This window comes from Vanacampus margaritifer, chromosome 12 (assembly GCF_051991255.1).
Source record: "Vanacampus margaritifer isolate UIUO_Vmar chromosome 12, RoL_Vmar_1.0, whole genome shotgun sequence".
NCBI classification, from domain to species: Eukaryota; Metazoa; Chordata; class Actinopteri; order Syngnathiformes; family Syngnathidae; genus Vanacampus; species Vanacampus margaritifer.
This window is the reverse complement of record NC_135443.1, coordinates 14,640,528-14,665,826: the sequence shown is the minus strand read 5'-3', so window position 1 is coordinate 14,665,826 and position 25,299 is coordinate 14,640,528. Positions and strand designations below refer to the sequence as shown.

Sequence of the window (25,299 nt, the reverse complement as noted above, 5' to 3'; positions counted from 1 at the left end):
AAACATTTATTACATTCACAACACAATGCATTCAAATGGTACGCCAGTTTATCTTCATTTACAGTATGTCACTGAACCAAATTCGGTTTCATTCAGAAGAATACCGCGTGACAACAATGTCAACCCGTAAATCCACTTTTTATTCTCCGACATGTATTGTTGAAACTGTGTGGCTAAGCAACTTGCACTATGTTCGTGTTAGGACCTAAGACATTCCGAAACAAAGTACCGGTAAGCTTACACATCTAACATAAAGCAATAACTGTGAATAGATAGATTTTCGGCTCAGGTGCTAAAGCTGTCAAATAAACCCTTGTGGTGTGTTTTTATGAAATAAAAAAAAAACTTTTTCATGTGATACATTACAGGTGTCCTGATACAACGTTTTCAATTCCAATATACTGATATTTCAGCTTAGGAGTACAGTACTGTCCCATATCGATCTGATACAATATCAGGAGGAATGATACGTGGTTATATTAATTTTTTAGTATGAATTTTTTAGAAGAAACTTAATCAAGTGATACTTTTCAAACAAAGAATAGTCCACAACCGTAAGTATGAAAAAATATGAATTTATTCCCAACATTTGGGTTACAGAAATTCAACCACAAACATGAGAATGTACTGCACTTAAATAAAATAAATGAAAGGATCCTGAGAAATAACCCCAATAAAGTAAAAAACAAAACAAATGAAACTTTGAAGTGCAAAATAACAATTCAAGTTTACTTCAGTACATTAAGAATATTTTTTTTAACATTTAGTATATGGTGGGAAAAATAAGGGCGGGGGATGCTAATATCAGAGATTTGATGTGAACATTTTATGTAGACTGATATAATATACGATACAGTTTTTTTGTGTGTGGCTGATATGGAAACAATATCAGATCGGGACACCGCTAGTTGAAATGCCAGGTTTTTGGTATATATATATGATATACAGTATATGCAGATATGATATATCTATATATATATATCATATCTATATATATGATATATATATATATATATATATATATATATATATATATATATATATCATATATATATATATATATCATATATATATATATATATATATATATATACACACACACATATATATATCATATATATATATATATATATATATATAGATATGATGTGCATATATATATATATATATATATATATATATATATATATATATATATATATATATATATATATATATATCATATCTATATATATATATATATATATATATATATATCATATCTATATCTATATATATATATATATATATATCATATCTATATCTATATCTATATCTATATATATATATATATATCATATCTATATCTATATATATATATATATATATATATATATATATATACAGTATATATATATATATATATATATATATATACACAGTATATATATATATATATATATATATATATATATATATATATATATATATATAGATATAGATATATCAGCTGATACGCTTGCAGCTGTTATACAATCAGGGACTAGAAATTAAAAACTAGAATAGAAAATTGCCTTTAATGCAATTTCAAAGAAAAATACTATATTGGCATATATAGGTATTTCAAATTATCTATAATTTTTTGATTAAACATTTTATGAATTAAAAATATTAGTGGTATATCGGTACTTTGTATCAGTATTGGTAACTACTCAAAAAAAGTGGTATTGAACATCCCTAAATATGATACTCTAGCAATCTGAAAAATTAATTACTTGAATGGCTCTTATCCACCAATTCTGTAGCAAACTACAGGCAGCCCAGGGTCAGGAGGCCAGTGACTCCCAACAGCACCGTTTTGTTTTGTTTACTCAGCACATATTTTTCAATAGTGTTTTTCTTTTTGGTAAAAATGCATGTGGACGCACTCCCTCTCTGCTTCTCCCAGTCCCAATGCTGGCGAAGAGGTTTGTGTAACCCATTAGGATGATGAAGAGGCCTTTCATCAGTACACACCCTCAGGCCAGGCGCTGACAGGGGCTTTACCTCGACAAGCCTCTCAAACACACTGCTCGACATGAGACAGCAACCAGCGAAGAGGTCCGCGGGCGATCCCCACTCACGGACGCTCACACACAGAAACACACACACACACACACGCAGAGCAAAGAAGCGCAACCTTTTTGTTGCTAACTTTCCACTTCAGCTCTTACACACTATGACAATGCCTGAGAAAAATGGTTTTCTTTTTTGCAAAAGTAATTACATAACAAAATAGTTAGTGAATACTTAACATAGTCTCCTTACTTAAAAAAAAAAAAATCTCCTAAGGTAACTTTCAAGATTCAAGAAGCCTTATTGTCAATTCTACAGGTGCTTATTAGGCATACTGTACAAAATTGTTTTTTGTTTATAATAATGTATTGGCGCTTAAAAGGCTACAAAATAAAATAAATTATTGAAACAAGACAGGTGTGGTTGAGATGAAAACATATTCAGGTGTTTGCATGTACACACACATCCATATTCATCCATGACCTTGCCAGATGAGACGGGTAGACACGAACTGTCTAACAGACTCCAATTTTAAGAGACTCCAGGATTTTTAAAGAGGAATTCAACCCAAATTTGTAATGTACCCCCGCTAGCCTAAATAGGACATTCTGACTATTCGTGGAATATGAATCATACAGCAAAATCCGGATGGCCATTTTGCCTCTTGCTGTCAACTGAAAATGACATCACAGTTGCTGAGGGCTGAGATACTGACCAATCACGGCTCACCTGTTTTCCGAGTTTGGTCATAAGCTGAGTCGTGATTGGTCATTACCTGAGTCCTGAGGCCAATAGCAAGTGGCAAAATGGCTGCCCCGAGAAGGATGAAAACAGGTGGATTTTGCTGCTTAATTCATATTTCATAAGCACAATATTAAAAAGAATGGCATGTTTAGATTAGTAGCGGCACATACATCATATTATTGTAAAGATTATTTTTGGGTTGAGTTCCCCTGTAAAAATGACATGCTACATCAGAAAAACTGCGACCCTGTATCAAGTTTTGACTGAGGCAACTTAAGATATGATTTTAATTCCTTCTGTGACCAATCTTGTATCTCAAAACCCATATATCCTTACACAACAAATTAAAAAAATTAGTTGTTCTCAAAAGTTTTACATCAAGTTCCAAACTTGTTGAGAAACAAAAATCTCCAGTTAACCAGGGCCGCTATTGAAATGATTTACTGTACATTTGATGTGACTCTGATGACCAGTCAGTATAAAATCTCGATATTTGCAGTCATTCAGGACTATTACGATTTTAATTTAATAAATCCAGCAAACATTTATTTAACGGTTTCTTTTATTAAAAAATAATTCTTGTGCAAAATTTTCAGACAACCATAATGCATACTGATTCTAAATCATTTTTAACATAAACTTAACATTCATAGTTTGTGCTTAAATGACACAATTAAGTCGTTGGTAGCTAATGTAAACATGTCTTGTAAACCACCCATCCAGCATTATGCCACAGGTGCAAAATTACCATTCCCAAAAATATTTGGATGTAAAAGAACATAAAAACAACAGCTTTTAATAATCCAAAAGACAAAATTCGATTTCACGATTTAGCACATTTTCAACGATTAGATTTTTCAAATGCAGATGTATCGAATTAATTTGATTTATTGCCCAGCCCTAGTCAAACTACCTCTCACCCAAGTTAGCTGTGATAGACTCCAGTTCTCCACAGCCCTAATGAAGACAAGCCGATTTGGAAAATAGATATTGTGCACAAAATAGCCTCTTAAATTTGCGATTGCATAACAAATGGACATTTGGTAAAGGTACTTGTTCGCCATGCACAGTACTGTACTTCTTATTGTATATCAGCCAATACAGCTCAGTGTATGAGGAGGGAAGAGGGAGAACGTCTTGACTCATTTCTCACTCAGTATTCGGATCTATTTTTAATCATTGCCGCACATCGCCTAATAGCGTAACGGCCATGCAGCGCTTGGACCAGATGGGCAAAATCATTCATCAAATGGGTAGATAGTGAAAAAAGGAAGACGGAGCATGAGACAGGAAAGGAGAGAAGACAGGTATAGAGGGCGGCAAGAGACAAAGATAAAGTGAGAGTACAAGCGACAAGTGGAAAAGAATGAGGGAGTGAGACAGAAATTGATAAAGACAGGGAGCAAAAAGGGAACATGAGCCAGAGGAGCCACAGGAGGCAAGACGACCTGTTTTCATAGAAGCAGTATTGATTACTTAAAGATGAAAAAGCAAAAGAAAGGCTTCTGCTTAGAGAGTAGATAGATGAACTCGCTAAAGTAGGCTTGCAAACACAAAACTGGGCTAGAGGAACAAACAAAATTGCATAATCTTTCTTGAAATCTAATAAGGCGGAAGCAAGTGAAAAAGCTGGTGGCAGATGCTTAATCCATTGCTCGGATGACTAATAAAGTCTGATGGATAAAAGGTATGACAGGTCGGGAGTGGGACTACGGGCTGAGTATAGACACAAAGAGAATTACCACATAGCATATGGGAGATGATTTGCTCTGATGAAATGTTATTCTATGTTGGATTTTGGAGCCAGTCTAAGGATTATACTGTATAAGAATGGTTTAGGAGACATGTTTGCTTTGGTCATTTATAGAGATATGACATTGCTTGTATTTCAACATTTGATCATAATTACAACCTATTAAAAGCCAACAAATGTCATTTGGGGATAAGCTGCAGGAAAGTTGAAATAAAATGCTATTTGTTGAAGTATATGAGTTAGGAAACTGCAAAACTGATTATGATATGCAAGCAAAAAAGTAACACAGCAAAAATTGCTTATGTTATTGCCATTTGTTTATAAATGGACAGAAGTTAAATAACTCATTATAATTTGTGCATCTGTCCAATTTCCATACAAAAGGGTCACAGTTGAAATGAAGCCTGTCCTGGCTGATTTTCGGCAATAAGCAGTGTGTAAGATGGAATGCTTACCAGTCAATTGCATTGCACACGTAAATGTATGTCCAGAAAAAAAAAAAAAATCTATTTTTGCATGTCATTGAAATTAAATGGATAGGTGACTCATTGAGCCTTTTTCATCAGTAAAATGTTAATATTTGATCCAGAATTAATTTGATAACTTCATTATTTTTAACATACAATTAATACCTTTAAAAACATTTTTTTCCACTTACTGTCCACTGAAGATGACATCACCTGTGCTGAGGAAGTATGTAACGACCAATCATGGCTCACCTGTTTTCTGGGTTTGGTCAGCAAACTGAGCCATGATTGGTTGTTACTTATTTCCTCGGCACAGGTGATGTCATCTTCAGTCGACAGCAAGTGAAAAAATAGTTTTTAAAGTTAATAATTTTACATGTCAAATAATGAAGTTATCAAATTCATTCTGGACAAAATATTAATATTTACTGCTGAAAATGACTCAATGAGTCAAGTACAGTATTCCTTTAATAGTGGGTTTTTAAAATGAATGATTAGTTCAGATGACACTAAATTCTACACACTGTCCCTTTAAAAAAAAAAAAAGCTTGTAAATTTACTATATAATTTTATTTTAAGTTGCTATGGTGAGCTACAGTAGGGAAAACAAGCCTTTCAAATTGCACTAAACTTTAGTTCAAAAGCGCATGATGCTACACGAATGGCAGGAATGTCAAAGGGATACTTAAAACATCACATCGGTAGGATTTATGATGGTGACAGTTTGACCCTAGAACAGATTATTCCTATTTCCATGACTTCTAATGAATTCAATGGTTTTCAAATTTGAGGTCAAACATAACCTCAAAGGCACTGTACTCGTTTACTTGCTAGAGTAGCGTTTTACTCTACTGGTATGTGAAATGTCTCTGGTCCAAATCTTTGCGAACAAAGAACAACGTATGTCAACCAAATGAAAATCTGTGCAAATATTCACAAAGCAAAATGCCAAAGATCACTGAAGCAAGTTAATTCCATCCAGGACACACAATAGTTGGATTTTGTTTACTCTCGTAACACCCGAAAATAATTGCAAAGCATATTACCTCGTGCAAATCTGTGGGTCAGAGGTTGCTATGTTGTGTTAACGCCGCAACGTTTCACTGGTCAACATTATAATGACTTTCACGGTTCAGCACCCAGCACAATAATGAAACAAGTACAGACAATCACTGAGCGTATAGGTCTTGAGGCCTATGACATGACCTGAGCTGTCTATGACTCTTGACCTCTTATTTGCACATGGGAGCGCCATAAAAATTGTTTTCCTCCCATGGAAAACAACAAGCACGTAAAACAACCTCTACTTATTTATCAAGCAAAGAGCATTGAGTAGTTCCTTCTGCGATTTCTCCTCGTTAAATATTATTCAGTGTGGAATGAAATGACTAGGACATTAATATTCATTACGTATGGTAGTCTCCAATCACATTAATGGCAGCGGAGACAATGAACACAATCAGTGGGGCAAATATAAAAAGAATGGAAAAAGGAACAGGGACTGGTAAATGGAGAAAAAAGGTGAAGGTATATTGTGGAAGGTGTGACGAGGAGGACGTGCGCACGCACGCACGCACACGCGCACACACGGGCCCCTAGAGGAGTACAAAGTAATGAAAAGTACACTGCAGCATGGGCTGCCTTTAAGTCCCCAACAGCTAGCACAAACACAGGAAGACTTCTCCCTCATCTAACTCCCTTTATCTCCTCCATGACCACATATGAGCAATAATTCCAATCTTTGCCTGCTCTTCCACTTTCCATCTTTCCCTCCCACTTGCACAGGCCCTGGCTAAAGTTGCATATCATGTGGTCCATTAAGAATCCAGGGGGTGTGAAGCACTGAGACCAAAATATCCACAGCGCACTCTGTTTCTCTCACCAACTCATAGGCTGAACACCTCAGGGTAATATCACAATAAGCTCTCCTTGTCCCCGTCCCCCCCATGCAGTTCTATAATTCATCTTAATTGAGAAAAACAAGCAAGTAAAGTGGAGCGCTAGAAGGATGTAAAGTGCAGGTCACGTGTCTCTGGGAATGAGGGAATTTGTGGATGTCTTCTTTCTGGAAAGCGAAATGATGGGAGTTTATTGTTTCTCAATATATTGACCTTTCAATATATAGTATTTTACTTCCTACCCTCCACTGGGCCCATCTGAGGTACGTTTGAGCTCATATAGACAGAAGCAGAAACCAATGAGGTTTAAACTTACTCTAGGAAGTGCATGAAAAAGCATAACTGTAGCGTGGATGCTGTCATAGCAACAGTTTAATCAGAACTGTATCAAATATCATCATTAAAAGAAAAGCAAAAACAGAAGGCTGGTTTTATTAAGAACAACCCCCCCCCCACCTCCCCTATAGAAAATAAATGCTATGTAGTTTACTCATCCTTATGGATGGGCTTTTAATGAGTATGACAACGTTTTTAACTACCATCCTGCATTTCAAATCAGTTTCTGTCAGCTCTTTTGAGATGTGAAAAAAAAAAAATCAATCTGCCGTGTCAGGTTTCAACTTTTCAATAAGAAAGAAGTCTCTGGATCGCTGGTCGATTGAGACCTATCTTGCATTTGAGCATACTGTTGAACATTCGGGACGACATTTCTGATGTTCAATCAATACAGAACAAAGATATGCACGAGGAGCAAGTGGGATTTCCACACTAGCTGCTACTGTGCCAAGCATCTGCCACAGTTCCATAAGTGGGTACATGTTTTTCAAAAATACAGTACAGTAGCGTTTGTGTTTGCTTTTATTTATTTTTTCCATCCACGCTTCAAAGCCTGCGCTATCTAGGGCATTGGTCAGCAGTTTTAATCAATTTTCAAAACACAGGAGCACTAAGGCAGCCAGGATTTCCCAGCAGGACTGTAGAGAGTGGACATAGCAATAATAATAACAACACAAAATCTAATCTGAATTATGCTCTAAAGAGATTAGGTCAGAATAATCCCCAGAATAAACACAAAAATGGAGAGGGGGGGCTCCAAATACAGAGCAGCGCCACACTGCTTATGTGTGTATGCGTACAGTATATTGTGGCATTTGGGTTTGATTATTAGTGAGTAGAGATGATGGTGCTTATTGTACAATGGATTTTTGACCTGGGAAGAAGCCACACTGAGTATTTTAGTCGAGATTATTGCATTTGACAATAGCTCTGAATTGAAATTAAATTTGTCATTTTTTTAATGGATGTTTAGCCTACCTGTAAGAAACACAAAAACAATTAAGAATGACTAATAACTAGTCTAATGGATAAGCATAATATGGAGTAGCCGGTTAAGACAGGCATCCATAATATGTCATTTCGATTTTAAATAATTATCAATGAATTGACTGGTTGATTAAAACAGCTTCATCCCGCTCCACCTGCTCCTGGTAGCGTACCATGGCAGTGTATGCTCCAATTAAGAAGTGGTGAAGTATGGATAAGAGATTTTAGTACCTATATGTAACAAACAATAATAGCACTTGTTAAAAACTGACCATACTGTACACACAATACCATTTTACAATTTTTGTAATTAACATAAATAACAGTCATCAGTCTAACTGGTCAACCTCCAGACTAAACACTGCAACACCATTCATCTGTCCATGTTACCTTAACCGGGAGGTTGCCCACTAACTAACATAATAGATGCGCAAAACAACACAAATGTAATGCAAAACCAATTATTTTTGAAATTTTGTTAAAAAAAAAAAGTGTATTGAATTACATTGTAGTTATATGTGGTCGTCATAGCAGTGTTAAAATGTAAATGCAGCTTAAGACTTTTGCACAGTACTTAATGAACATACTGCAAACCCAGGACACTAACAAGCAAACAGTCAGGCTTCCCGTTCTGTCTCCCTCTGTTGTTCATTGTTATTTTTCGTGTTTCTCGGATGAGTTGTGCCTATGAAGATAAATTCCTTGGGTGTTTTAGCCAATAAATAGGATTCTGGAATCTGATGCTGCAAGTTAAACAATTGCAACATGCATGGTTTGATTGATTTAGTAGTTGTTGCTTGGCTGGTGCTGACGTTGTGTGGTAAGGGGTCAGGGATCAGCATGGACAAGGCCCGAGGAGACCTTAAGGTCAGCGACTGCCTTTCTGCTGAGTCAGCTATTGTCCAGCATGCATGGCCGCACCACTTCATGTCTATCCAGAGTCTATTCAGCAGCATCAGCTAAGTGTAATAGAAGAACCTGCTCCATTGTCTGACGCAAAGTCTGTTGAGCCGGGCTCACTTCATCTCCCAGTGAGTTCAGAGAAATAGATAAGTCTCAAAGAATAGGGGCGGATTTACACGAGAGAGGAAAAAAAGACACGTTCAACACTTTCAGGTCGATTCTAGCTCTCTAACAACAAGCTGTGTGACCTCACTAGAGGATCTTTGTAAAATGTCTCAAAAGAGAAGAAGAAAATAGACTTCTCATTCCATAGTCTGTTACTCTATAAACAGGCCATCTGAACTCGGTTTATTTCAGTTTCTGCTCAGTTTGAAAGGATAAAATTAGATACATTAAAATATCTCAGTCCAGAAATGGCTAACAAGAGATCAGCAACACTGTTAATAAGTTCACAATTTCCAAAGTGTTGTGAAAGTATATGATCATGCACACAAAATGGCCATATTACTGTAAAAAAAAAAAGCCATCTGGAGGCATCAGCAGTACCGTGAGCACAACTAAGTCAGAGTGCTATAGCTTTCTCGTTTAAAGTGCCTCCAAAGAGCACCATTATTACCTTCCCAGAATGCAAATGTGCTATGGGGCAATTAGAGGTTGAGCCAATACCAGTGTAAGCCCATAAAAATCTGCCCTTCCATTCAGCGGCATGACTCGTGGGCAAGACTGGAACATCGGCCTTTAAATGTGTCATAATTATGAGTCTTTGCTTAAAATTAATGGTAGCGCTTTGTATTTCTTTCCCACAGGGCTGGATCCGAGCCACGCATATGTTAGTGTCAGCTCTGCTAATGAACTAAATAAACTTGCAATCGTACTTGTTAGGCCGACATAAGTGGCAGGTAAAGACAAGTGGCCTGCGGGGATAAACCTCTTTTTTCAGATCTTACCCCATCAAGAGGTATTTAGGGAGGTTAGAGGGGCTGCTATTTTGTTTGTAGAGACAGACGCCCTCATCCAGGATGTCTCGGTGTAATTACACGCTACAGAAGACCTTCATTCCTGTCCTCTTCACAGAAGAGAGATGAAAGACAACAGACACAGGCATGCAATTGCACCTTTTTCTGAAAGAGGGGTAGAGAAAGAAAATAGAAGGACAAAAGGTTGGTGAGTGCCTGTGAGATCTTAATAAACCTCCTCTGTCGCTTGTTTACTTCGGTCTACTGTCTTTCATTATTCTTGCAGTTTCCTGTTGTCTGCCTCAAGATGTGTAAAATGCTGTGTTAATGCAAGGCCCACTGTTGAGAGTTTTAAGATGGGCAGAGATTTACCCACGCCACAACAGTGACCATCTCTTGTAAATAGTGTTCAGAGAGACGCTGTGAGGGACAGCATGTCAACACAAAAGCTCACTGAGCTGTATGCACATTTGCAGGTATCCAACACATGCAATCTGACAGAGGTGTGACTGGAAAATGACATGCACGCTCACAGGCTAGCTTTTGAAGTACAACAACATGACAACAGTCGTTCCACGCTAAATCGCACCGTGGGTTCAACCAAGTAGATTTTGATTTTAATGAAACTTGGTGTACATGTTGATAGCCATGGCACAGCACTAATTCTCAAATTTAAGGTCAATCGAAGCAGAGGTTTGGGAGCTACTGACAGCCAAATTCGACATTATTGGCAAAATTGGCCGCCTTTCTTCGCAACCTTATGTCACAGGAACTACTGGGTCGATCTTTAGAGAACAGGTATTGTTAGAAAGGGAATTCCAGTTTTGTGAATATTGATCCAGTAGTTCCTGAAGTATGAGGATTCAAAGGAAAGCGTCCACGGCCCTTATTGCCGGAAAAAATTTGGCGGGCTGTATCGCCAAAACCCATACTTTGATTGACCTAAAATTTTAGGTTTAGTGTTGTGCCATCTCTATCAACAAGTACACCAAGTTTTATTAAAATGCAAATGTGTTTGGTTAAACACACTGGGTGATTTGGCATGGTGTGCACAAAGACAAATCCTCTGAGCAGCATTGAAAAGGTTTCAAAACGTTTTTGAATGGCAAAGGTGTGTCAGAAAAGTTCTGTAAGGAAATATTTTCTACCTGAAATAAGTTATTGTGGGACAGACAGTAAATTCAAGAGATTGTGCGACATTGGCTCTTTTTAGTGCATGAGAACTGTTGTGGCTTGACAACTCAAGGCCGCTTCAGCATAACAAAATGCCTGTTCACAACGCCTTAAGCATCTGACAGTTCCTGGCCGAGAAGACCACCATGCTGGAGCAACCTCCCTACTACTCCCCATACTTGGCTCTGACTGTCATTGTTTCCTCTTTCCCAAGCTCAAGGAGGTCTTGAAGAGGACCCATTTTGAATATGCTGATGACAACAAGATGGCAGTGATGGCTGTGGAAGATCCTGGACGAATCTTTCCGGAAGTGCATGAGGCACGGCAGAGAAAGTGGGAAGGGGAAAACTTTCCGTATGGATTTGAAACCGGTCCTGCAACTTTTCCGACACACCATGTATTGGAGCATGTTTGCTTGATTTAGATCAAACTAAATTAATGGCTGTTGTGTGCTGTATGATGGACTTTTTATTGGCAGGGTGTGGTAGAATCCTGGAGCCTTTGACCATCTAAGTTCCTGTGTGGTATCTGAGTCTAGAGGCAAAAAAAACCATACATCCTGGAGTCTCGCTCTCACTGTGAAGCTGCCAAGAAACCTTTATAGACTCCAGGAGTTTCCTGTGCCAGAAAGAGAAATAGCTTATCATCATCATCATCAATGCTCTAACTTTAGTGGGACAAAAGAAGCCAGCTACGTGTCAATACAATATACTGATAGGGAAGAAATTATCGTTAAAAACTCTATATTCTTTTTCATCTTTCTTCTCCTCAGGTTTTACTGCAGATCCCTTTGCTGCCAACCCTGCAGGTCACTGTGTTTGCCTGTCAAACCGTGGTACAAAGGCCTCCAGGGAGAGGGCTACAAACGACCCATCTGCCAAGGAATCTGCCAGTCCGTCTGTCTGGCTCTCCACAGGTATGTCCGTCCCTGCACAAATTCCATGTAGCGTTTATTAAGTCATGGAAGATGAGGGCTGGTGTTGGCTGCAGCGTGAAGGGTGAATCCATAGACAGGCGTTGCTCAGTGTTTAATGACCCACTATAACTATATCTATTCATCTCCCGCATCACAGCACTGAAAAGCACTGGAAATTGTCCTTTGCCGAACATATTGCATCATATTCAATCATAAGTCTTCAGTTATGCTTTTCCCATGGCCTTCCATGCAAAATACCCCCATCCACACCTTTAAAAGGGCAAGGAAAGTGCTGAACTTTAACTCACGGGACTACCGTTTAATGCCATTAGAATGGCAAAAAGTGATAGCAACTGAATGCCCTGAGGAACCAATCAAGCAGAAATAAGACTGTATTTGTCGCTGATTTATAAACATCAGTTCTGTATTCAATAGTGATATGTGCAATCTCTATTGCCACAGACACACACCTTACTGGCTCTCAACAGAAGCAGCCATCAGAGCAGAAACACACAAAGTTAATGAACCCTCACCAGTCAGCATGGTTGTCCATCTGCTTTCATAATCCCCATTAACTGCTGGTTGTGGGTGCAACCCAATCAGCCACATGAAACACACACACGCACACACACAAACACACGCACATCCAGTCATTTTTTTATATTTCCTACAGAGAAAAAGGTTGACTGTGTTTTAGTGCACAGGGTTGGGTCCTGTATGGCAGTTGGATGTCTGTTGATTTATCTATCGTAATACCCGGATGCCTTGGCTCAGCCCGCTAGCTAATCTAAGCAGAGTGGCGGAGTGAGGTGAGCGTGAGGTCGGTTACTGAACCCATCTGGACAGCAGCAGGTAAGAGGCTTGAAACACACACACACACACACACACACACACATACACACACACACACACACACACACTGATACATACTTAAATCTAACCTTAATTACATCCACGTACATCTGCCACATTGGGCCAGACCTTGTCCGGCTACTTCACACGTGGCGCTCGTTTTAAAACAATCCCTAAATCATCAATCAGGTGGTTGTTTGTAGCGTGCGCCATGCTCACCTGGCATGGCGGATGAAGCTTGTGGATAAACAAGGTGGCCTCCGGTGTAATCTGAAAGCTTGACAAAGCAAGGGAAATGTGCGTGTGTGTATCCGATTGAGATTGGGATTGTGACCCTACTCTAAACTAATGCACAAAAGGGAGTACTGCAATTCCTACGAAATAGTGGAGCACGGATCAAAAAACTCACAGTTCAGATTGGATCACAGATTTAAGTCACATATCGGATAGTTTTTTGGCTCAGCCCCCTCAACAACAACAAAAAAAGAACTAGAAGTTTGGCTTTTTTTTTTAAACATGGAGAGTGAATTACAAACTAGCCTATATCCACATAACTAAAACAGAAGAAAAGAAAGAGAGCAAAGCAACAGTCGTCGAATTACTTTCTGTTGCCAGCTAGGCACTTGTTGCTAGCAGCTAATGGCTAGCTGCTAACATCCACGTGGTAGCAACTGAATGCTGGTGGCTAGCTGCTAGCCGCTAACGCTGGAGACCGAAATACAAAAATACAAGTCAAGCTAGCCGTCATGACATCACGCACACGTCAAGGCACACATTTTTTTTCCCCCCAGCAACCAATCCGCGAACCTTGTGCGGCCCGAACCGTGGTGCATGATCCGTACGGATCACGGATCAAAGATGATCCGTTGCACCACTACTACATAATATGACTGCCTTCCCGTCAGCGTGTAGTCATTGCAAACACTCATACACCCACACAAATCAAGCCAAGACGAGGCTGTCAACTTGTGATTAAGACCTATATCCAAGGAAAGGAGCGTGAGTTTCTTGAAGCTCACAGTCCAAAAAAAAAAAAAAAACTTGGAGAAGTTTAAAGATTTAAGTCCTGGAAGTGATGACGGAGGAGGAATTAAAGGGTAAGGAAGGGCAGAGCTTGTTTTTAGTTACTTTCTTTACTTGTGCTGCTCCAAAAAACATTGCATGACTGACCCAAAAAGTTTGAGTTTGTGCCATGGGAAAAAAAGATGGCAAAGCACCAAAAAACTTACAAATATGTAGACCATATTTTACAGTAAAGCTATGCACACTCTTTACTGTCAGGTATGCTTTATTGATGTGTGATTTCACAAGAGAAAAACAAGTAGCAAAGGCAAACAGAATTGCTCACATGAAAATGCATAGTCGTTTGTTGCTAGGCAGAGCATGTACAGTGATAATGAATGCCTGGACTTGTAGGACAAATCCACGATTGATATTTGTTTAGAGTTTAACCACCGAATCCCGAATCAATTTGATTGGGTTACTCATTGTACTTTTACCGAAAAACACGTCATAGTCCAAAAAAATGAAAAATCGTATTTTATTATAATAGTAAATGGTAAATGAAGTGCACTCTTATAGTACTAAATCTACCCAATATGTCGTCCAAAGCGCTTGACCAAGCCTCATATCAGAATAGACCATCATGCTAACGGTAATGCAGCACCTAATTTTAGTTTAGGATAACAGACCTAAACCTCCAGATCCTGTGCTGTACACTGTCGAACGGCAGAACCCAGGATGTTCTTCCAACCATCAATCCATCCATCCATTTTCTGAACCGATTAACTGTTGCTAAACTGTCTAGCTGGGCTTCATTGACAGCTTAACAGTTACATTTAAAGCTCGAAAGCCGGCTGAATATTCACATACACAAGCTAACGTATCCGTGTGGCGCGTTCGAATGTAGCGGAATGTCAAACGACATATGCACTCCTTCCACATGCTGTACATACGTCACACATAGACGTGATATGTGAGTGTGAATGTGTGTCCATTCAACTTTCCTCTGTGACAATAAACGTGACATTGTTGTGACACAATGTGAATCCAATTTGGAAATAATCATGCTAATTCACTACTCAATTTGAGTCACCACTGATTCGTGCACAGCTCTAGTGATAATAAAAATGAGTAAATAAAATTGCCGGGACATGAGTCATGCTCATCAGGAAAGTTCTTAGACAAAATTTCATTGAAAGAACATGAAGAAAATTGCTCCAATAAGGATGATGAGAAAATGATTACACACATTCATTTCGCAACTGAATCGCTTGCACTTCAGAAAATTGGCTTTTTTTCCACCCAAGCGCCATCTGCTGGATCTGGCGATGCACTGCACAATGCCCAATGATGCGCACGTGTGACCTGGTGACTTCTGAATAAGCGGCCAATCAACGCTCCATTATTGACAGGCACGCTGAGCAATGGAGCAACACGGTGCTTTAACTCCACCTCGATCGCCGCAATAAATGTCACCACAGCGCACCGTTAACATGCAGCCAGTCAGGGGCGCCCACTCAAAAACGTTAAGTATCATTCACTTTGATTTAACAACACAAGTTTGAAAGTCATACTGTTGCCACACACGAGTGCGCGCACACACACACAGGGAAGGATCATTGTCCTCTGATCTGAAGATACGCACTCATATGCTCAGTGTGGCCATCACTCCGGGGAGGTCCGTGTGTCATTCCGCTACTTTGGACACACCAGCTGCTCAGTGTGCGCTTGCAGTGATAGAAGCCCCTTCCCACCTCACAGGGGGGTGTCAGCCACATCCACTTCCACACATGACAAAGCTCTCCCCTAACATCCGTGACGTACCGACCCATGGCAACTCAACTTACCCCCCACGTTCAGCGGCCCCCCGAAGGCAGCTGGGACCCTAATAAGCGTTCCACTCGCAGGAATGGGATTCTTCACGGTGCTTTTTAAAGAGTAATTCCCAAACTCAGAGAGAGCTGACTGGCTAAAACGAAATGATGGCGTGACACTGATATGGATGACAAAGATTGGGGACTATAAAGCTATAAATATGCCTGATGAGAGAAGGAAGGCCAAGGAAGAGGAAATGGGGATGAGAAGAGGCAATTTATTAATGTAGAGGTAGTGAGATGTAGCTTTGAGCGTAGATGGGAGTTAAAAAAAAAAACACATCAGCATGCTTGTGTGACTCCCATCTGCGTTTCTAATGCAGCACATTTGCTACTACTGCAGTATCTTATTAACATGCTTTAAGCAGAGTTTTCTTCTGGTTAAGCCAAGGCTCCAGACACACGCGGATACAAACAAGCACAAACACGAGCATTAACAGATTGACTTTGGTCTAAGCTCAGAGTGAACTTGGCTCCAACTGCTTCTTGGAGACAAAAAAGCTTCTGCTAAGAAGATAAGGAGAAATCTGCATGGCCCGAAAGAACTTCTTGGGCGGGGGCACATGCCGAGCGCCGGACCACAGGACCGGTCAATCAAGTGCTAACAGTGCCTCTGATCTATGCATCTCGCAGAGGCGGTGTGTGAGCGTGAATATGTGTGTGTACATTTCGACGAAGGGGGTTGCTCAGAATCAGGCATGGCCCCCTGTAGTGAGTCCTTATCCTATTGGTCACGATGCTCCGAGTACTGCTGAGATCTCAAATGAAAATTCTTGAACTCACTCCAGTGCGGCAGCAGGTATCCCACATTAATATATACAAATTTGACTTCTTCAAACCAGGCTCCCTTTCACGTGTAGAAGTCATAACTTGCATTTTCACCAACAGGAGAATCCTGTATTTTCGCTAAGGCATGCAGGTGTAGTCAGATCCTTCTTACACAAGGTTAGCAATTGCTCTTGGGGAACTTCTGAATGAGTTCTGAGTGTGTGTGTGTTCTCCTGTCGCCCCTTCACCCCACACAAAGGGGCATAAAAAGCCCTACGGAGTCTCCTATTCATCCAAAGTACAATGGAACCCCACAGAGGTTTTCTTCCCGTTTCCCCGCCTGCCCCACCCATCTCCCCCCACAGGCAGGATAGAGGGGCGGTAGTGGATCCTGTCATGCCGGCCCAGCAGCAACTCAGCTCCCATCTGCCACCAAAACTTCCCCCTAACCATTAATCCACCCAACTTCCCTCTACTCAATGGCTTGCCAAGAATGGTATCAACATATTTTTCCACATTCCCCAAAATAATTTGTCATATTAAAAATATTTCTGCCATTGGTAACATCAATAGAGTGGAGTTGTCGGATTAAACTAAAACATTCCAGCATTGTATGAAGGTTGTACATGAAAGCACTCAGGTACAAGAGACCATTTGGTATGAAATAAAGATACTTAGGAATTCTTCTACACTTTAGTTTTGAATTAAATGGGACTTCAACCCAATGTTTTTCCTACAATATGTTGTATGTGCCCCAACTAGTCTAAAACCACCACTCTAATTAATAGTATGATTGTGGAATATGAGTTAAGCAGCAAAACCCACCTGTTTTTATCTATCTCAGAGGGGCGGCCATTTTGTCACTTGCTGGCAACTGAAAATGACATCACAGTTGCTCAGGCAACAACCAAACACAGCTCAGCTTCAGAAAACACATCAACCATGATGGACCGTTACATAAGCCCTGAGCAACTGTGATGTCATTTTAAGTCAACAGGAAGTGGCAAAATGGCCGCCTCCTGAGAAGGATAAACACAATTTTTATCAGAAAAAACATGTTTGGACTAGTGGGGCTTCACAGAATATATTATTGTAAAGAAAATATTTGGGTTGAAATCAGGAATAATATAAAGTAGTTACCAATCTAAAGTGATCAATACAGCGTTTGATGGAAATAAATAATGAGCGATATTCATGTCCAGCCAGTCCAGCTCTCTGAAATTCCCATTTGCCGATCACTCCTTTCAATTCTTCATTGTCAGCTTCCGACTCCATTTACATCGCTCTTTTGCTCCTTCTTCCGAGCCCTCGCTATTTGCGGCAGATTTATGGTCCGGCCTAACATGCACAATATTGGCAAAGCATTAAACATGTCTACTCTTATACTGTGAGCTCTCTCCATCGATAAGAGCCTTAATAAAAACATCTCCCTGGAGGATTTGTGTATATGTCTTTTTCACTTTCTGCTCTATGCTTGACCCCCCACCGCCACCCGACCCCCCTCCTCCAAGTGATTTCAACCTTCTTTAGTTTAAACTTCTACTTCTTCTGCTGCTCTGTAAGCTCTAATGCTGCTCTTTTCCACCTTCTCCTCCTCCTCACAGCCTCATTCTTCAGTCTGTGCCAGAGGTTTAATGATGCTTGAATGGCACTGATATGGAATTTTCTTCTTCTCTCATGAAGGATATTTAAAAGCAAAGCCCTGAGATATCAATCTATTTCTGTGTCTCTCATATATTCATCCTTATCCATCTGCTCGCTCTGGTTCTGCCCTTTCCGCTTGATGATCTCAGCTTATATGTCGTGGAACCCACATATTAAAATCCCCTATATGCCAAGAAAACACATTTTTAGGAAAAATAAGCCAAAGTTGAAAAAAAAACAAACTTGTACAGTATATTAAATTATCATTATAGTTGAAGTTTAATGAGTTCCGTGACCATGTTCGTTTCTCAAAAACTCTTCTCAAATCAGTTTTCCTCATTTAAATGAATAGATATACTGTGTCTGTGATTGCTCTCCACATAAAGTGCAAACACAAAATGCGAACACAAAACACACTTTATTTCTTATCCTTCCTTTCTTTGCGTTCTATTGGCAGTTGGCAAACCAGCTTAATGGCACATTACAGTCACCAATTGATACTAATTGCTACTGTGAGGAAACCAATGTGAATAGATGGTGCGCTGTTGCTACTAAGTTTGTTGATCTGAAACACACTCGTATCTCAAATTTTGCTCATATCTCGGGACAAAAAAATTAGTGAAATGACAGCTCAACTAAAAAAAAATCTCAGTCAAAGCACTCGTATCTCAATATACCACTGTATTGTGAGACCACTGATGAGTCACAGACTACGTTTACATGCAGTCAATAACCTTTCAAAAACATGTAAACATGCTCAAAAACCCAAACATGCTCTTATTCAAGTCTTTAAAAACCTAAATATTCTTATTCGTTTTTTAAAAGCCCGAATAAGACCCCCGGGTTACCCGTTATCATTTGTCATATAAATGCAATTGGGATACCTCCTTTGAACAGAACTTTGGTTTGTGTTCTGCTCTACTCACAAGGAATCTTGGTCTTTTGAGAACAGGGACTACTTGCAAGCGTGGCGGCCATCTTACATCGCCACTTGATAAAAGAGCCTAACTTAAAATACTGTACATTGATTTCTCTTGGGTGTTTTCACATTATTTTCTGTCTCTACGGCGAAAATTCCACAGTGTGTATGTATACACACATACGGTATAAAGGTCTGTTCATATGGCGCGCAACCCACCGGAAATGCACAAGCAAAGTTAAACAAAAATGGCGAAGCTGAGACTTAGCACAGAACCACACTTTTGGAGCAAGGAGGAAACCGACTGCTTTATTAGTGTGGTGAGTGACATGAATATATTATGATTTATTGACGGTAGAAAGAAAGAAGCGGAATTGACGACTATTTGCATCATGAAGTTGACGTCCGTCGCCGTTTTCCTCGGGGTATTCAAATTGCCATACGGGAGTAACTCTGTCCACTCACGCATGTTAACGGGTTAGGGATGTGAATTGCCTATTACCTGGCGATTTGATTCATAGGTCACGATTCGATTCGATACCGATTAATCCCGATGTGAATCTATAAATTGATTATTGAGATTTTTTTTTTACCCCAAATTTAGAAAATACAAATCAGTAAACTTGTACATGTACACTGTAAGATTTGAATGAAAATGGATTTATTTATCTAAAAATTCAGGCTTATAACTTTTAACAAACAGGTTGCAGTCTGTTTCATGTTTGAACAGCACTGAAATAAAATATTAAGGCTTAGTGTTCCATTAATATAACATTCTTCCATGCTTAATGTGGGAATCCTAACCCTAAGTAAGACGTTTTGTTGAATATTCCTATAAAAAATGTATGTTTAAAAATCGATTCGGCCGCATATCGAATCAATTCGAGAATTGCGTGCTGTAATATTGTGATATATTGCCGAATCGATTTTTTCTAACAACCCTTTAACGGGTTATCCCAAATGTTTCAGAAACCGGAATTTTGACCTCAACCTAAACGTAGTCACTACTAGAGCTCAGTTCTGCCAGCACAGAAGTATTTACTCAACCCAAGTGGCCAATTAATTGTCATCAAAGGTTTTGTGTTTTTGTTTTTTTTGTTTAAAATGTAACATTACTTTTAACACTTGTGTGACAGATAATGAAAATGATTACCTTGGTTGTTCAGTTAATAAAGGTTTTATGAAGGCAACAGACCCCCGGCAGTGATCATTTTTTATTTTCATGATTTCCTGTGGGATAAATAGCTTCCAAATGTGAGCATATTGGAAGTAGACCAGCTTCCTGAAATGGATTGTCTTCAACCTTGGAGTTCTATTGTAGCATGCTCACATCCTCTGGGTGCAATTGGCACACTTGTTAGAACAGCCACTCTTTCATCTTGTCTTTAAAAGCCTTTCGGTACCCTAAAATCCTTCACAAACCCCCGTAGCCCCCCAGGTCAGTTACGCCGATGAGAGCTAAGCAGCTGTTACCCTCCCACATCTTGATCCTTTGTTGTCCACAATGTGAGCATCATAAGCACATTTTTAAATATTAACAAAGACCACTTTGCACATATGAATAATACAGCAGAGAGCCCAGTGGCTGGCCAGCGATCCCATCCACTGCCGCCTGATGGCCATAAAACTAATGCATTGCTCCGGGACAGAAACATGCCCGTGTCTCGCATGCTGACAGGACCGGCCTGACAAACCATTCTGGTTCGAGCTTGGCCCAAAGAGAGCTTTCTCTTACCTTAGCCACCAAAAGTCCTCTATCACCTGTTAGAGTGGGCGTTACCACCTCTTCAAATGCAGTATTGTTTCACAGACATTTTAAAATAGTTGGACGTAACATTTGTTATTGTTTGAAGCAAACTCGACATGCTGTAAGGTCAAATTTGAGAAATTTCAAGTACAGGGTCAACACAATGGTTGTAGTATATTACATATTATATTAAAAAAAAATAGATACACTGTAAATACTGAAGGTGCCTCTTTTTTGTAATTATGTATATGCGTCAATCATTCAACCCAAAGCACATTGCAAACATTTCATTTCAAACCTTTTCAATAATGTCTACAACTTTGTTTGGTGTTAGCGTTGACTTTCTAACTTGCTGCACTGTTCAAAAGAATGAATATTACCACACTTAACAACAATATTCATTCAGCCCTTAAGGGAGTGTTGGACATGTTAAGCACACTAACTTTCAATACTCACTGCTCCTTCGATACCCTTGCTTTTTCTCTCCTTCTGTCTTGACCTCCCAGTCCGGACGAGTCTACTGGCATTCCTCCCACCACCACCACCCTCAGGGCCATCTCTACATTTAATTGTGATGTGTTGCAAACATTATATAAACACACCTCCCACATACTAGCTCAGTACATCTAATGAAGTCAGTGATAATGACGCCACACAAGTTACTCTAGACAAGTGTTGTAGGTAATTCATGAGTATGTCAACACTGAGAGCTTATTGCAGTAATGTGAGCACATCCAGCCAGAAAGCGACACAGGAGGCACTGAGGCAGAGGAGTAATATACACAAATGTGTCCCATTGTGCATTTCACTAAATATATCTACAGCTCGCTCTTTTTTAGACACAAACTGAGCTCCCCTCCTGCTAGCACTTCTCCTCTTATAGGACTTCACTGCAATACTCCACACAGTTAATATCAACATTTCTGATGCAAGCATTTCTGAACGGTCTACAATTTTAATAAACGTAAGCTGCTTTACTGCTCTGTTTGGGGAGTAATACACACACACACGCACACACACATGTGTATTGTGCATTCCAGGGAGGGGTCAGTCAGGGAAATAACCACAGACCTACAGAGACAATCAGTGTGTCCTCTTATTTCTGTCATTAATGCCAAAAGTACACTTCTGTATTCACTGCAGTGGTCTTTCAGCAAATCTTCAGCAAACATGATTGTTCTTTTTTTTGTCACTGTAAACAGAGCATAATCCAACCTTGTATTTCAAGATGACAAAAGCAAGGGAGAAACATCCAGGCTTCTAAGCTTAACTAACCATTGTCACCTCAGTGTCCAAGTGCCATTAGCTCAATCACAGTGTGACCTGGCCTTTGTGCCAAGTGAAGCATCTCCATGTGAGCTGAACAATCCAAAAGCCTGCATAACACTCACTTCAACTAATGCAGCCCTAATGCTGTATGAGCAGCTGAGTGAATTAAAAGCAACTTAACCAACTCGTACAAGCAAGATATTTTTCAAATGGGCAACAATGAAAATGAAAAACAAAATTTGCTCTGTCTTTTATGGCGTACTTCAATTAATTCATTTACTCAAGGGGGTTTGTTATTATCATTCTCTAAGTAGAAGAAACAATGGGTTCATACAAAGTGCAAGGCTTTTAAGTCCATCATATAAAACTGCACTCAAAACAAATCTTGGAAAGCGGTTTGTTACAGAATGTAACTTATTACGCACCTGGAATAACAGCATAGCGTGGAAATGTTTTCATGTGTAATAGTGTGTACGTCTAAAGGTAAAGGACATGGAATACTGTAGATCTTTGTGATGTGGGGACTTACCGGTATCACACACGACATATCCCCCGAACAGGAGCAAAAGCACAATCGGACCGCAAGCTTGTCCACGCTGCATCCGAAAAGAGAGCATCATTTCCGGCTAAACTGCTGCGAAGCGTCCGAGGGTGCGCACACGCGTGGCTTGGTCACACCAAGTGTCTCTTGACCAAAAAAGTGATGTAGGAGAATATCAAACACAGTCCAGTCCCACCGTGAAGTGACAGCTGTAAATGTATCCGCTACGATAAACACGTAACGATGTACTTTTCCTCCAGTATCAAACTCGGTTTAAAAAAATCTATTTCAATGCAAAATAGCAATATTCCAAGCAGGTTTCATGTTCAGCTGTGATATGACTGACAGCCACAAGAGACGTCTTGAAGAAAGTGCCAAAAAGTTTGGACGCAGCTGGGTGATAACAGCCAGTGTGTCCCTGACAAACAAAACAGAACAAAACCTTAGTTCAACATAAAAAAAATGAACAAAAAAAAAATCTCGCTCCGACAAGATCGAGTTGCTGTCAGTTAGCCCTGTTCGACGCAGACTGGACGCCCGAGTCTGCTGGAGGCACTCTGGACTTGTTTCCGGTCCGCCAGGTGTAAACAAGAAGACACAAGGACCAACACAAGCCGGACTAGCAGCCTGCGCCTGGCCAATCACGTTGCAACCTCCTCCTCCTCCTCCTCCTCTTCATCGCACTGATGACTGAACAAGTGAATGGAAGTTCAGAGCAAGCGACGAGGAAATAGATTGCGGAAGAGCGAGAGAGAAAACCTGGATTCACCCGGACTGACTCTGGATTCAGAAGGCTCTATCTATCTATCTATCTATCTATCTATCTATCTATCTATCTATCTATCTATCTATCTATCTATCTATCTATCTATCTATCTATCTATCTATCTATCTATCTATCTATCTATCTATCTATCTATCTATCTATCTATCTATCTATCTATCTATCTATCTATCTATCTATCCGTTTTGGTCCTGCAGGCTTCACCAATCATAAATCATCCTACGCTTTATTATTTTCTGCCAACCCATTCCTCTCCATCATAAATGTACCCCCAGTGGCCACAAGGGAGCACCCTTTCATTAATGAGCTTACCCGCTATGAGGCTCACGATAGAGTTCATACAGTGCCCTTCATATATATGAAGGTAGTTCGTGGCATAATTAATGAGTGGACACCAATAGGATATTGAATTGGCAAAACAATTAAATACACAATACAGGGAAGAACTGCTTATACAAGTGCACTTAATTGTGCATGTGTAGAATTTATTTCAGACTAGTTTTTTTATGAATAGTGATTTTACAACTAATGTAATAAACTTCTGAGTAATGAGTCTTTATTTAAAAAACAAACAAACAAATAATTGTTGCTAGAGAGTACTCACTGATGGTGTAATGGTTTGGCTTTGACGAATAGTGAGTCATGAGCTATAATTAACTTTTTAACTGACTATTTTCAGGAGATAGTGAGCTAAAAAATAAAAATATATATTTTATAAAAACAAAAACAAAAAAACAAATTCAAGCTAATAATCCACCCATTCTTATCCATCGCATGGGGCGGCCATTTTGCCAGTTGCACTCGACTGAAAATGACATCACAGCTGGTCAGCTGAGTTGGTAGATTTTGCTGCTTATTTTGATGCATATCACACAAATGCAATTTTAATCAGAATGCTGTGTTTAGACTAGTGGGGGCACATAAAACATATTATTGTAAAGAAATGTTGGGTTGACATCCCCGTTAAAACTTTTTGCACATCATGGGCTATGTTATTTTATTTTTCAGTGCACTAAGAGTGAAAAGTGATGCATAAAATGCACTTTTAGAACATTAACAAATACAGTTGCAAGGTTAACTGTGTTTCGATACTGTGGTAAATTTAGATGTTTAATTGCCAGCTGTTGTCAACCATTTCCACTATACTTTGGGAGGGGTGAGGCAGTGCAGACTTGGAAAAATTTAAGGGTACAGGATCCCGCTGCCCTCTTCTTTTTGCTTCCAAAATTAGACTGAATCTATTTCTTAAACATGTTACCAAAATTGGGAATTGGAAATCCTAACTGGGTCAGCCCAAAATGTAATAAGTTCCACCCTCCACAAAACGTGAAAACCCATTTAAGTATTTAATTACTTATTTTTACTTAATCCTGATAATTAATGCACAGCAATTAATTTTGAGGAAATGATCCATCAATTAAAAATACATGGAGTTGTGCGGGTAAACTGGAATTTTAAACTGTCACTCTTATTTGGACCTTCTTTAAAAATAATAAACAAACATGGATATGATGTCTTCATGTTTATTATGAAACATTCACCTTCACACAACATTTTAAGCTGTCCATGTGGAAAAAAAGCTCTGTTCAATGTCTGCCAACATTGGCACTGATGCAGTGAAATGAAAATCATGTTGACCCCACAGTCCAAAACCTGCAAATTGCTGACTACATTACATGAGGGGGGGGGGGGGGGGGTGTAAGCAATAGGTAGAGAACCTTAAAGACTCCGT

The 25,299-nt window shown here is 39.4% G+C and overlaps 1 protein-coding gene across 2 annotated transcripts in view; it reads right to left on the bottom strand.

Moving 5' to 3' along the window:
* Positions 1-23,447, bottom strand: part of unc5b (unc-5 netrin receptor B) — a 58,595-nt gene extending 35,148 nt beyond the window's left edge. For both annotated transcript variants that reach the window (XM_077581133.1, XM_077581134.1), the window contains exon 1: positions 22,772-23,447. In XM_077581133.1, coding sequence (XP_077437259.1) covers positions 22,772-22,862 — 91 coding nt within the window. In that variant the 5' untranslated portion in view covers positions 22,863-23,447. The remainder of the gene's footprint in view (positions 1-22,771) is intronic.
* Between the last annotated feature and the right edge of the window lie 1,852 nt (positions 23,448-25,299).